A 12150-nucleotide genomic window follows, 5' to 3' on the forward strand; every position below is an offset into this window, starting at 1 on the left:
GAGCCGTGGGTGGACTTTAGCAATGCCAGATAGTAAACAACTAATTGGACATGCTATTAGCTACTAGAGCAATTTGGAACCATTTTTTTAACCTATCATACTGCATCAATTAAACCTGTCAACATCCAGCCAGACTGCTGCTGCTGTTCAACTGTGTGGAGATCTGAGCCTGCCAGAGCATCCCCAGGGAGGCAGGAGATCTTCTGACTTCCCTGGAAAGTGAGCTACGTGTTGGTCTTCCAAAAAGCCACTGGAGCCCAAATAATTCAACTCAGCAGTTTTTATTTATATAACACAAGTTCTTACTTTGCCATGGCTTTCACACGGCTGCCTCCATTCAGTACATACACTATATATACTGCGTAAGGATACAGAAAGTTCAGTAAAATGTCAGCGTTTGAGTATAAATTGTTAGTCTTCTGATTGCAAGAGAAGCATATATCAGCATTCTGCCAGAAAAACAGAAACACTATGCCAAGTAACACAATGGCTGAGTCGAGAGTAGTACTAATTAAAACCAGCATCAAGCAGCAAGTTGCTGACAATAACATTAAAAACCATTTTTCCTGTAATTTACAAATATGCAAAGTATCAGGTTACTTAAAATTAAGAAGCATTTTGCTTACTAACATGAAACATTACTAATTTGTAATGTATCATAATTAACCAGGTATACAGGTTTCTGTGTCCCTGTGGTTTTTATGGCACATGGTGCCAGTTTGGGTAGATCACTCCTTAGACAGAGGGAAGAACAGTAATAGACAAAACCATTCCTCAGGAGTTTTCAGCAATAGCTGTATTCCACTCTCCCCTTCATAATTTGCCACTCAACGACCTTGGTTTAACCACAAGATGGACATATTAAAAAAACAAAACGAAACACAGATACAATGTGTATCAACAAATCAACTGCTTCTGGCCTGCAGCACAAGAAACCTCTTTGCACTCTAAGCACAATGAAATTCCAGGACCAGAACCAATTACTACAGCAATTGTTTTTGCATATTTAAAATCTGTTACAGTATCTACAGTAAAAAAAAAACACCTTACAGAGTAACAGGGAACGAAAGGGGAACAGTCTTACCAAGTAAGTCTCATTCTACATTTCTGGATGTTGTTATAGTTGGACAAAGCTTAAGGGGGCAGGAAAACAGTGAGAAGGAAGATGAAGCAACAGCTTTACAGAGAATATTAAGGAATCCTCAGGAACAGTATTGGCAGCAGTCCAGAGGTGACTACAGCTGTTTTACTGAATGCTCAAAACTATTGCTGTCTCAAGACAAAAGGCACAGTATCATAAATCCTCTTTGTCAGTGTTACACAGAGAAAGCCAAAGACAGGATACCAGGCAGGGCCAATGTTTTAGAGCAGCATCAACAGCGTGGTCAGCCCCACGTTTTGACTAATGCCTTTTCCAGCAAATGGCAAACACAACTCACATGCAGCTTTGGAGCAGTGTCAGGTGTTTCATCCTGAGAAAGGAAGGATTATATTCCTGGCTCCTCTCATTTCTGGAAACTGAGCAGCTTGCTGAACACTTGTGGTACAGACCATAGAATTACCTTGTCTCAGGAAGGTAAGCTTAAGTGGGAGGGGTATGGAAAGTATTAAAGAATTGCACCAATAAAACCAAATTAAAGTCAGCTAACCCTAGCTTCATACTAGATTTACAACCTAGCTTCATACTAGATTTATAACCCAGCATTTTCCACAGATGTGCATAGTACAATTTAGTAAAGATGCTCAGTAAAGGGCTAGGAACAGCCTTGACAATGCATTTTGGTTTTCACATAAAGCCTCACTCCTCTGCAGAGATCAGTACCCCCTTATCTTTCACAGGCCCCCCAAAGTCCTCCCTCTGCATGCCTGATCACACTGAGCCATCTCAAAGCTTGAGCTGCTGGAAGGAGTAAGGCCGTGCTCAGTTCTGAACTGCAGGAATTTAGGGTGTACCTGACTCACCATGTAACCCCCAGGGGAAAAACCCTGCTCCCAAACAGCAGCCTCTCCTCCTGCCCAGCACCCAGATACTCTTCAGCATCACCTGGGGAGGGCAGGACCACAGACTGCTCCCACACCTTTAAGGGACACACTGTCATGACTGCACCAGAAATCACTGGGAGCATACCACATCTGGTATCCAGCCTCCAGCTGGAGCCTAGGACTCCCAAGGAACAAGGAGGAGCCCTCAAAAGGCATCTATGGCAGCTACAGAGTACAAACACTGCCCTGCAAGCTTGGCATGCCAGCTGCCCTTGGCATCTGCCTCATATACCTGGATTCTGAGACTTGTATGTTAGTATCTCTGCAGCTAGCCTTTGGGGATCCAAAAGCAGAGGGAACCGGCTCATCACAGCATCGACTAAATGGGGGTGAAATATGCCACACAGCTTGACGTGCACGTTGGCCCTCTCCTCTACAAACTGGTCGGACACCCACTGGCACGAGTCCCCATATGATGGCCCTGGGGCTCTCTGCACAGACCGGGGATCTTGCACAGTGGTGGATCTCACCTGAGGAGGAGGCATCTGGTATGGTTCAGACCAATACTCACGAGAATGAGAGGGAGGGGCGTTGTACTCATTGGGCAGGCTGTACTGCCCTGCATTAGGTGGGTGTACAGGTACTCCATAGCCTGAGAAAGAGTGAGGTGGCCCTGAGTGAGGTATCTCAGGGTTATACTGCAAGAAGCTAGCACCAGAGGCAGAAGACTTATGGGAACCGTGCTTGTAAGGGACCAGACCATTCTGCTCTAAGCTGGAAGAGTGTGGGTAGACAGATCTCTGCCTACCGCAGGTGCAGACTGCCACCTGCTCAGCATGGGAGTGATCACAGTGACTGGTAGATCTGTAAGGCCACATGTCAGACATTTGGTTCTCCAGAGACCCAATGCCCGAGTCAAGATGCTCCTGAGAGATATAAGGCAGAGAGTCCATGTGAGGGTGCTGGTACCTTTCAGAGGACCTATGGCTCCCACTGGTAGCAGGAGCAGTGCCTGACACACAGCCTTTGACCTGAAGCGGAACATCGCTGGGCTTTGTTTTATGGGTCAGGCTTTTCCTCTCTGCAGAGACCTTCTGCAAAGAGCTTTTATCACTCTCTGCCTGGGAACTTCTTTTGCCCTTTTTCTCCTCCTTGACAGCACTGGTACTTCTGGTAGGAGACAGCCTTGCATTGGCTCGGAGTTCATCAGCTAACGAGCGCTGGGGCTGATTGATCCTTTCAGGGTGGTAGAATTTGCACTTAATTCCATAAGTGCATTTCTTCCCTGCAAGGAAAAGGCATAGCATGGAATGACAGCTGCACAAATTATACTTGTAGAGACACTGGTCTTTATGTTTAGAAGGCAGGTCTTACCATAAGGGCACTGCTGCTTCTTGTGTTCTGGCACCACAGGTTTCTTTCTCAGAAAGTTATCCAGGCTGGGGCCATGTCGTCCTAGGGGATCATCTGGAGGCATAAACCTAGGAAAAATAGATCTCAGTCAGGAGCAGTTCACTTTCCAGGGTCAAGATTTCTGTTCTTGTAGAAGTCTCCTATTTCACTGGATATTAAGAGCTGTGTGAAACCTAAAAAAATCTCTCATTTCACTGCACAGACAACTCTAGTAGTCACTTGCTAACCACTGGCAAGAAGCACTTCTCTTCACAGAAGAGGCTTTGTGCTCTGCTGCTGACCAGAAGCAGTATTTGTAGCTGGGCCTGTTAATGATTGTGCTGTGAGGAAATCAAGCCCTAGAGCTTTCCCAGGAAGTCCTCTAGAGCACAGCTCCTAGCTGCAAACCACAAACAGCTCTGAAGACTTCTCCAATTCTTCACACCTTTGTACCTCACCACAGCTGGGTAGGAGTTCTTCCTGTCACTCCTCCTACAAAAACATCTCTGTGGGACTGTTGTTTTCATCCTGCAACCCCATTTTGCCCTTTTCATGTCTCACTTGCTATTGCTTCATAAAAACAAGTTGCATGCTCACATTTTTAAAGCAAAGGAAGATTGGGAACATACTTGTCATTAACAAAGGAATACATCAGCAGACGCTCCTCGATGAATTTCTTCCAATCAGGACGCTCATTCTGCAGGTCCCGATAAGTATCGTTGGAAACCACAATGCCATCAGACTCGTGTGCCAGTTTCACAATGAACCGATCGTCATAACAGACAATACGCTTGCCTCCAACCCGCCTGGAAGGAGTGAAGACCAGAATTTTCTTCTTTTCAAGGTCACGGAGAATGTACTGGTCTAGAACAAACACAACTGTGAACACACTTACACAAACGTGCACAGCCCAAAGGCCCTCCCACAGATAAAAAACATAATAAATTACAAAATACATGAAAATTAGTTTAATCTCTGCAACCCAGCCTGTACTCTCACCTCTGTTTCCATACCAGCTGTTAGGTTTGTCAGAGGTGGATTCCCAGCCCCAGTGCCTATGTGGCACCTGAGAACACTCAGGAACTAGAGGCCACTGGAATACAGCGAGTCCCATCCACATAACCCATTGCATACAGTGAAGCAGTGATTTGCATTTAAGATTGGCAGGCTAGTATCTTTTACAGTGCCACACCACATGCGTAAGTTCCTTTTGAGTACATCCACTCAAATCTCTGCTGTTTGGAAGTTCAGAGTAAACTTCCTCAATTTGGAGAAATTATGACCACACTGTCAAGGTTTTCCTTTTTGCCTGTAGACTGTACAGTCTACACTGTCGTGTCAAACACGTTAGTCAAATATATAGCATGAAGGTGTGTCCCTGAAAGGAGAATAATTCAATAATTATGAAAGAAGTTAAGCAGAGTAGTATTACATTCTTTGTTCTCTGAATTATTCCAACTGATCCAAGCAAGAACTTGCTTAGGGGAGAATTTAATGACTTCAAATCTCGCTGGTCAGCACTGCTTATTGGATCTCCTGCTACTCAGATCTTCCATTCATAAGTTAATTACTAACTAGCCAGAACTTTGTTAGCTCATTAAGCAACAGAGCAGTAAGCCTGAAAAGCTGCTTTTGGTTTTCATATTTCCACACCTGTTATAAGTACATCTGGTCGTGGCTGCTCCTTCCTCCAAGACGGCACAAAGACTGTGATATCCTTGTGGCCCCTGTCCCAAAACCACTGCACAGCCAGCAAGATACCTCTGCAGGAGAACACTTCTTTATTCCCATGGCTGCATTAAAGAAAAAAATGAGGATTTCAATATTCAGTTATGTAGAGGTTAGTCAGGAAACACTAAACAAATGGATCCAGCAATTCAGACAACCTTAAGTGAGTGTTGGAATAGCAGAATCAGTATTTGTTGTTCATCTCAAATAGCAGCACCAAAATCTTCACTTTCACAGTTGCTTTTAGCACCTCAGTATGTGAATAAATACCCAAATCCTCAGTGGGAGAGACAAAGCAGCAGTAATTGCTTCTTTGAAGCAGAGACTTTTGCTTTAAATCTAGACCCTAGATCTTTATTTTTAGCCCTGAGCAGTGTGATCTTGAACTTCCTTTGTCCTTTTCTGCTAGCTACTGCCAGTGGCTAACCTCTGCCATGGTAAACTGCACCTTCACAAGGTGCTTTGCTTACGTTATTCTGCACCTCAAGGACATCAGCACCGAGGCAAGATGCTTCATTATATTATGGCCCAAAGAGTCAGCTATAAACACCCTATTTGCATGAAGCAGCAATGCTTCCCTTAACGCAATCAGTGCCAAATGTCATTAACAGCACTTGGCAGCTAAGGAACAAAGTTTGACAACAGCATCAGAAACTAGCTACCAATATAAAAACTGCTGCTTCATTATTCGTTCATATCAGTAAGTTTCCAGAACTTCTAAGAGGAAACTACCAGTCCTGTTCTGTGAGTGCCAGTATTTACAGTGTTATCAGCTCTCCTGTTGATAATGGTTCTGGCAGCCTTTCAATATTTCTGTGTTAAAGCCTGATTTGTCATTCTGGGGACCTGAGAGGCTGCATTTTGGGACAATGCTGACATGTGTTGTACTGAAGATAACTGGTCTCATAGTTCAGTAAGATTTTCCCTATCTAGGCACTACTCCTTCCTCAAATCTAATTCTATCTACACTTGAATGAAGTTTCAGATCCCAACACCATTTATCCTGCCAGTGAGCAGATGTCAGCCTTGTGTGGAAGGTGACACTGCCTGATCTCAGTGGCCACCTGTGTGAGCAGCTGGGGAGCCAGCAGCAGCAGGGCTCCTGTGCAACACAAGATGTAATAACAAGTTCGGGGTATTGGTGACAACTGTTCATAAGCCTTCACTTCTGTAAGTGAAATTTCTTGCATAGTATTAAACAGGACAGATGCTTCGTTATGCCTCTGGATGTTTGTACAGGATTCCAGTAGTCAAAGACGCATTACAAACAGGGCCCGTAGCTCTGGGGCATGGCAGAATCAGCGCAGAATGCTGTAAATCCTAGACAAGCACATGCTGTTAGATGTCCACCACCTCCACGACTGCCCAGTGCAGTGTGTAGAGCAAAGCAGCAAGCACACTACAATCAGATATTGTCTGAATGCACACAGAGAGCCTAAAGGGAAGTGTTTCAAGCGCAGAAGGGGAAAGAGAGGGAAAGATGAACATAAGTACTAGGGGAAAAGTTAAAATAGCATCATGTAGCAGAGTCAAGCACAGCATATGCAAGCTTACAGAAGAGGAAGTGTCCTATAATCAGAGAAGATACTGCCTCCAAATGTGGAGCCAGCAGGCTACACTTACCTCTGAAGAGCACAAATGAAACCAAGGAAGTGTAAAAGAAAAGCTGAAGCACAGCTATGTGAAAGGGCTGAAGCATCTTCAAACAATGCCAGAGAGGCAAAAACCACAGGGGACATCAGCAGTAGTTCCTACCCCATACAACACAGCACTAACACTGAGCTCCACTCATGCCCAGCTCTCAAGAATGCATCAACATCACTAGCTTTCAAAGGTGTTTCACCTGTACTAGTCTGCTGACAAATTTGCATTTAAACTCCCTCACTTTCTGAAATGTCAAACCTCTTATGTCATCATGAAAAATACTTCAGACCAGTAGGTATCAAAGGGAATGGAAACAAAAGACACTAAACAAACAGCACTGTGCATTTGGATAAGAGGGCTCTTACCCTATTAATAAGAGGGCTCTTACCCTTATCCATTAAAACATGCAAGTGTCTCCCAGCCTAGGAACACACACTGTTGCTTCTTGGCTTCTGAGACAAAGGAATTATGGATCTAATATATTATTTCCCAACTGTCATCACATTGTGCTGTATTATATTTAAGCAAATGCACAAGGCTTCTTAAATAGAGCCCAGATTTGTTTTGCATACGCAAAAGGCCACTTCCTAGGTGAATAAGTTTAGTGTTTTCCCCCACCCACCTCTACAGCAACCAAAGCCAGCAGTTTGTTTTCTAGAGGGCTTGAGAAGCCAAACCCAACCAACACTGCATGCTCTACTTCCAAAACCCAGCAAGAGGCCTTCTTCAGGGACAAACTTCCTTATAGATTACTGGCAGCTTACATCCCAGAGGTATTTCTAAGTGCTGTTACTGCTAGTACAGCTGTGCCATTAGAAAAACTGTACTTTTCCTTCTCCTGTCTTCACCCTTCTCTGAAGCTATTAAGAAAATTGAAGAGTTTTACCAAAAGAATTATTTGAGAAGAGCTAGACATTTAACAACAGAACTGACACCTAATGAAAAGTGTTCAGTGTCTCTTTAAGAATCCCAAGTTACAGAAAGGCTGACATTAACAATCAGAAGCCTGATTATCTAGAACCATTCCAATATCAGATTGTTTTTATTATAATCAGTTAACTCAGTCTTATAGAAAAAAAAAATCTCTGCTTATTTCTTATTTCTTGAGTCCCTGCTACTGCTCCAGAGCCTACAGAAGGTAGCTAATTGGGCTGATCTGATTTGGCAGCAGCCAAGAAAAAATTCCCTTAGAAGGAAGTAAAAGCTAATTTCCACTATGATTTGCATATGTTTGTCAAGAGCTGTTCAGGGAGGCCGCTGTACACACTGCAAATGAATCAGCAGGGAACATCACACACCATCAATACAGGAAGTTTCAGAATGGAATTCCCCTTCTAGCAAATTGCTTAAAAAAGCCAGACTACGTTTCTCATGTCAAACTGTCCTATCGCCGCTGGTATTACCGCCCGGCCTGCCCTGAGTCACATTTGCTGTAATCTCTCCTGCGCTTTATGGGGTAACTCTCATGGGTAAGAGCCTCCTCGCTCAATAAATGAAACCATTTCTGATGTTGCAGCCAAACTACTTAACCAAGGTAAACATCACCACAAGAATCGTACTTATCAGCCCACATCTCTCAACAGGCCATTTTTCTCAACTGACCACGCAGCTGCTGAGGTCAGTACTTTCCTGAAGGCTCCAAAGTCAAACGTTTCACTCCCTGGCCCCAATCTACTGTCAGCAGGACACACGGGGACTCAGAGGATCTGTCAGCTGCTCACACCGACCGTCTCCTATCTTTTTGCAGTTCTATTTTGAGAACTGTCAGCCATGGCTGACAGGCTTAGGGAAAACCACACCTGCAATCAAGTCTCCATTCAGCACTTTCACCTTACAAGCATCTCTGGTGTACACAACAGCTCTGTGCACCCATTTTAATAAGCATGCACGTGCACACGAACATACATTACAAGACCTATAAAACTAAAACAGTGAAGAAACTTGCTTTAACTGCAGAATACAACTTAAATCTGGTACAAAAAGTAAACTATCTGTGTACTGAGGGAAAGTTCAACATCAGGAGCTGGGGTGGTGGCAGGTAACTCTCACCGATGGAGAACCAAAAGCCAAGGTGAAAGGAGTATCAACATGGACAAAACAATAAATAACCAGCACAAGGACTCTAGGTGCTCCATAAATATTAGGGTTCTTGTGTCCTGGAATTACTGCTCCAACCCAGGGGGCTCCATAGGCCTTCTTTGGTTGTGGTGTCTGACAGAACCTCTCTACCAACACCAGAATGCCTGGGACACTATGGATGAGTCACAGCACTGCCCTGATGTCAGTGTCAGAAGCAGCAGAATTGCCCATTCCAGACATTTTTTGCTAGACTGTCCCTTTGCAGACTCCTGAATTCTCTCTACTGTATTGAAATTCAATGAAAATACGAGTCTGCCAATTTGGAGACTAGCCTTCAGTGCAGGAGACGGCTCCATATTACAAAGCCTTCTCTAATTAACCTGTACTTATTTATTGAGCAACTTCCTGCTAGAGAAACTTATATAAAGCCATTAGGTAAGAGGACAACGTATCTCCAGTTATTCTCAGCAGCTAGAATGCAGAAGGAAGCTTCTGTTTCCCCATGAGGTAACATCTGTTGTCAGAACGGGCACCCTTTGACCACTGTTAAGTGCTGGCAGAGGCCAGCAGGACAGACTCCATCTGCAAACATGACATTCATCCTCCAGAGAGAGCTACACACGCTAGTGAGGTACCTCGGAAAATATTACCAGCCACCACCAAAACATCCAGTTGTAGTTTTTGTGAAAAACCCTGAGTTTTTTTGGACTCTAAGCTCATAGATCTTAGCACACCTCACACCTAGAGGGTCACAGAAAATCACCACCTTACAGGGTCCCTTTAGGACTGCACTGAGGACAAGCAGCACCAATTTGTACCCACTACTGTCCCCACTCCAAAACCCCAAACACACCTCATGGCCACATTGCTTCCATCAATGACAATGGGCTTCAGGTTATCGCTCTCCTTCTCCTCCAGAGGCGGCACGGGCGCAGGGGTCTTGTTGGCAGCTCCTCCCCGAGGGACCAGAGGAGCCTCCTTGGTCTCCTGCGGGGCCTCCGTAGGGTCCCGCTCAGCCGGGCCATGCTTCACCAGCTCCCCAAGGACAGTGTTGGTGTCGGCATTGAGGCCGAGCTTCTGGAGGACAACGTAGATCTCCTCGGAGGAGTAACCCAGCTTGCGGAAGAAGTCCACCTTCAGCTGCATCTCCAGGCTGTCGGGGGGCTCCTGCGTGGGGCTCCCCGCCGCCTCGGGAGGCTCAGCGCCCAGCATGGCCGGCTGGCCTCCTTCCTCACGGCTCCCAGCCCGGGTGGGCAGTGGGAGGCCCAGGCTGAGGTAGCCGCTCTCACACGGCTCTCTGGAGCTCATCGTCTCGTCCAGCTTCGAGCCCTGCTGCCTGCCCCCCGGGAAGGCCTCACGCCAGCCGGGGCAGCCCAGCAGGGACGAGGCGCTGGCCATGCTCATGCTCGCCCTCAGCTGCCTCCCGGCCTCCGCTCAGCCCCGGGACCTGCGGGACAAAAACAACGGCGGCGTTAATGGATCCCGGAGGGCCTCACCTCGGCCTCTCCCCCCCCACACACACCCCGTGCTTCCACCCCAAAACCCTCCCCGGCCCCTTCTTCTTCTCCCCCCTTACCGTCCTCCCCCCCTCGGGCCCCCGCAGCGTCTCCATAAGGCCGGAGCGGAGCCGGGCGGCGGCCGCCGCCGCTGCCTCCTGCTTTATACCGGGGCCCCGGGAGAGCTGCGCCAAGGCGGAAGGGCAGAACGGGCCGGGGCGGAGCGGAGGCCGCTTCCCGGTCCGCCCCGAGCCCCGCCCGGCCTCGGCCCCGGGGAGAGGCCGGGAGGCGGCGGGGCAGGGCCCGGCCCGGGGCTTGCGGCCTCCCCCAGGGCCTCGCCGAGCCCCCGGGCCCCGCTGAGGAGAGGCCGGGCCCGGCCCCGTCCCCACCGCCTCACCCCGGCCCCTTTCTGGGCCCTTTGGTCCCTTTCCAGCCCCCTCGCGGGATGAGCCCCGCTGGATGTAGAGCCAGCTCCTTTTTTTTTTTTTTTTTTTTTTTTTTTTTTTTCCTGCAAACACCTGGTTTTTATGCAAATCGTGTTGCAATAAAGGCAGATTTGCCCCGACAAGTGCGCTCGTTAGGGAAATTCATTCATCTGCTTCCTGGTCTGCTGCTTGCCTTTACTCTCGATTTCGCGATCTGCTGCACTTTCACCTGGCTGATTCGGGGTTGCGAGTGGAGCAGGAGACCCAGCAAAACCCCGGCTTAGCACACGGGGGTAAAACCCTGCATCAAAGAGGTCGATGTGGTAGAGCAGCTAGTTTCTCAGATGGCTTTCCAGCTTGTCCTTGGCTGCTGCTGTCCTGAGGTGAAAACCATTAAAAGGTGTGCTGCAGAAGGACCCCAGCCCTGGCTCTTTCCTCCTTCCTCCCACCAGCGCAGGTGAGGTACAGCTGCAGGTTTAGAGGTGGTACCAAGTGGTGATTGAGCCCCAGAGTTCAAAACCTGTGCTCAGTGCATGCTGAGCAAGCGTATGGCTCCTGACCTGCACAGGGCATCAGGCAGGATCAAGCTGGCTGATCCTCACCATGGCAAAGAGCAGTCTTTGATCTGGCCGTCAGGAAAACGTCACTGCGAGCCTGGGTGCACTTCAGTCCGTAGGAAAGCACAGGAAGCCCACAGGCTGAAACTGGAAAGAGAGAGAAACGGGACAGAGGGCAGGGAACGCTAGGTTGTACATTTTCAAGTGCAAACTCACCTAGGGTATTACTGAAAACGCAAAACCGGTGTTTGAGCTAAGCCCGGGCGGTGGCCAGCTTTGTACGAAACGAATGCGTGAATGTGCAGCCACGTGCTTCAGGCATATCAGCGAGGGTACTCGATGTATTTGTGTGTTCTTTATGAGCTTCCAGCAGCTGGTGCGTGGGCACAGCACATATTGACACTGCCGTCACCCGACGGACAGACGCTGCCGAGGCGGTCAGGGTTGGTGGCAGCAGCTCCTGCCGTGGTGGCCGGCCTTGGTCAGCGGTGTCCATCCGTAGGATGCCCACACACGCCACACGCAGGGTGTGCACCCTGCAGCTGGCAGGGCTGACAGACGTGGGTTTGTCACGTTGAGCTGCTGCTTTGATCCCTGCGTGATGCAGGTAGCGGTGACTCAGCCAGTGGAGATTTATCAACCCCAGCTTTTGGAGGAGATAAGAGCGGGCAGGAAGCACCTAGCAACAGGCAGCACCTAGCCCCTGACTAGTGGTGACAGCCACTCTTACGGGCCGTACCTAACTGCAGGAATTGAACCACCATTTCACAATGTGCAAAAATTGTACAACTCCGACTTCTGATTAATCATTCCTAAACAATTTAATGAAGGTAGTTGCAAATTTGC

The 12150-nt window shown here is 47.6% G+C and overlaps 1 protein-coding gene across 1 annotated transcript; it reads right to left on the minus strand.

Annotated features, from left to right (window-relative positions):
* Positions 1-265: 265 nt before the first annotated feature.
* Positions 266-10230, minus strand: ZC3H12A (zinc finger CCCH-type containing 12A). The gene is made up of 5 exons (XM_032202067.1): positions 9680-10230; positions 5029-5168; positions 4005-4239; positions 3358-3464; positions 266-3268 (listed from the first exon to the last, which is right to left on the minus strand). Exons 1-5 carry the CDS (start codon positions 10228-10230, stop codon positions 2268-2270), a joined length of 2034 nt encoding a protein of 677 aa, XP_032057958.1. The 3' UTR covers positions 266-2267.
* Between the last annotated feature and the right edge of the window lie 1920 nt (positions 10231-12150).

The sequence above is a fragment of the Aythya fuligula genome, chromosome 23, assembly GCF_009819795.1.
Source record: "Aythya fuligula isolate bAytFul2 chromosome 23, bAytFul2.pri, whole genome shotgun sequence".
NCBI lineage: Eukaryota > Metazoa > Chordata > Aves > Anseriformes > Anatidae > Aythya > Aythya fuligula.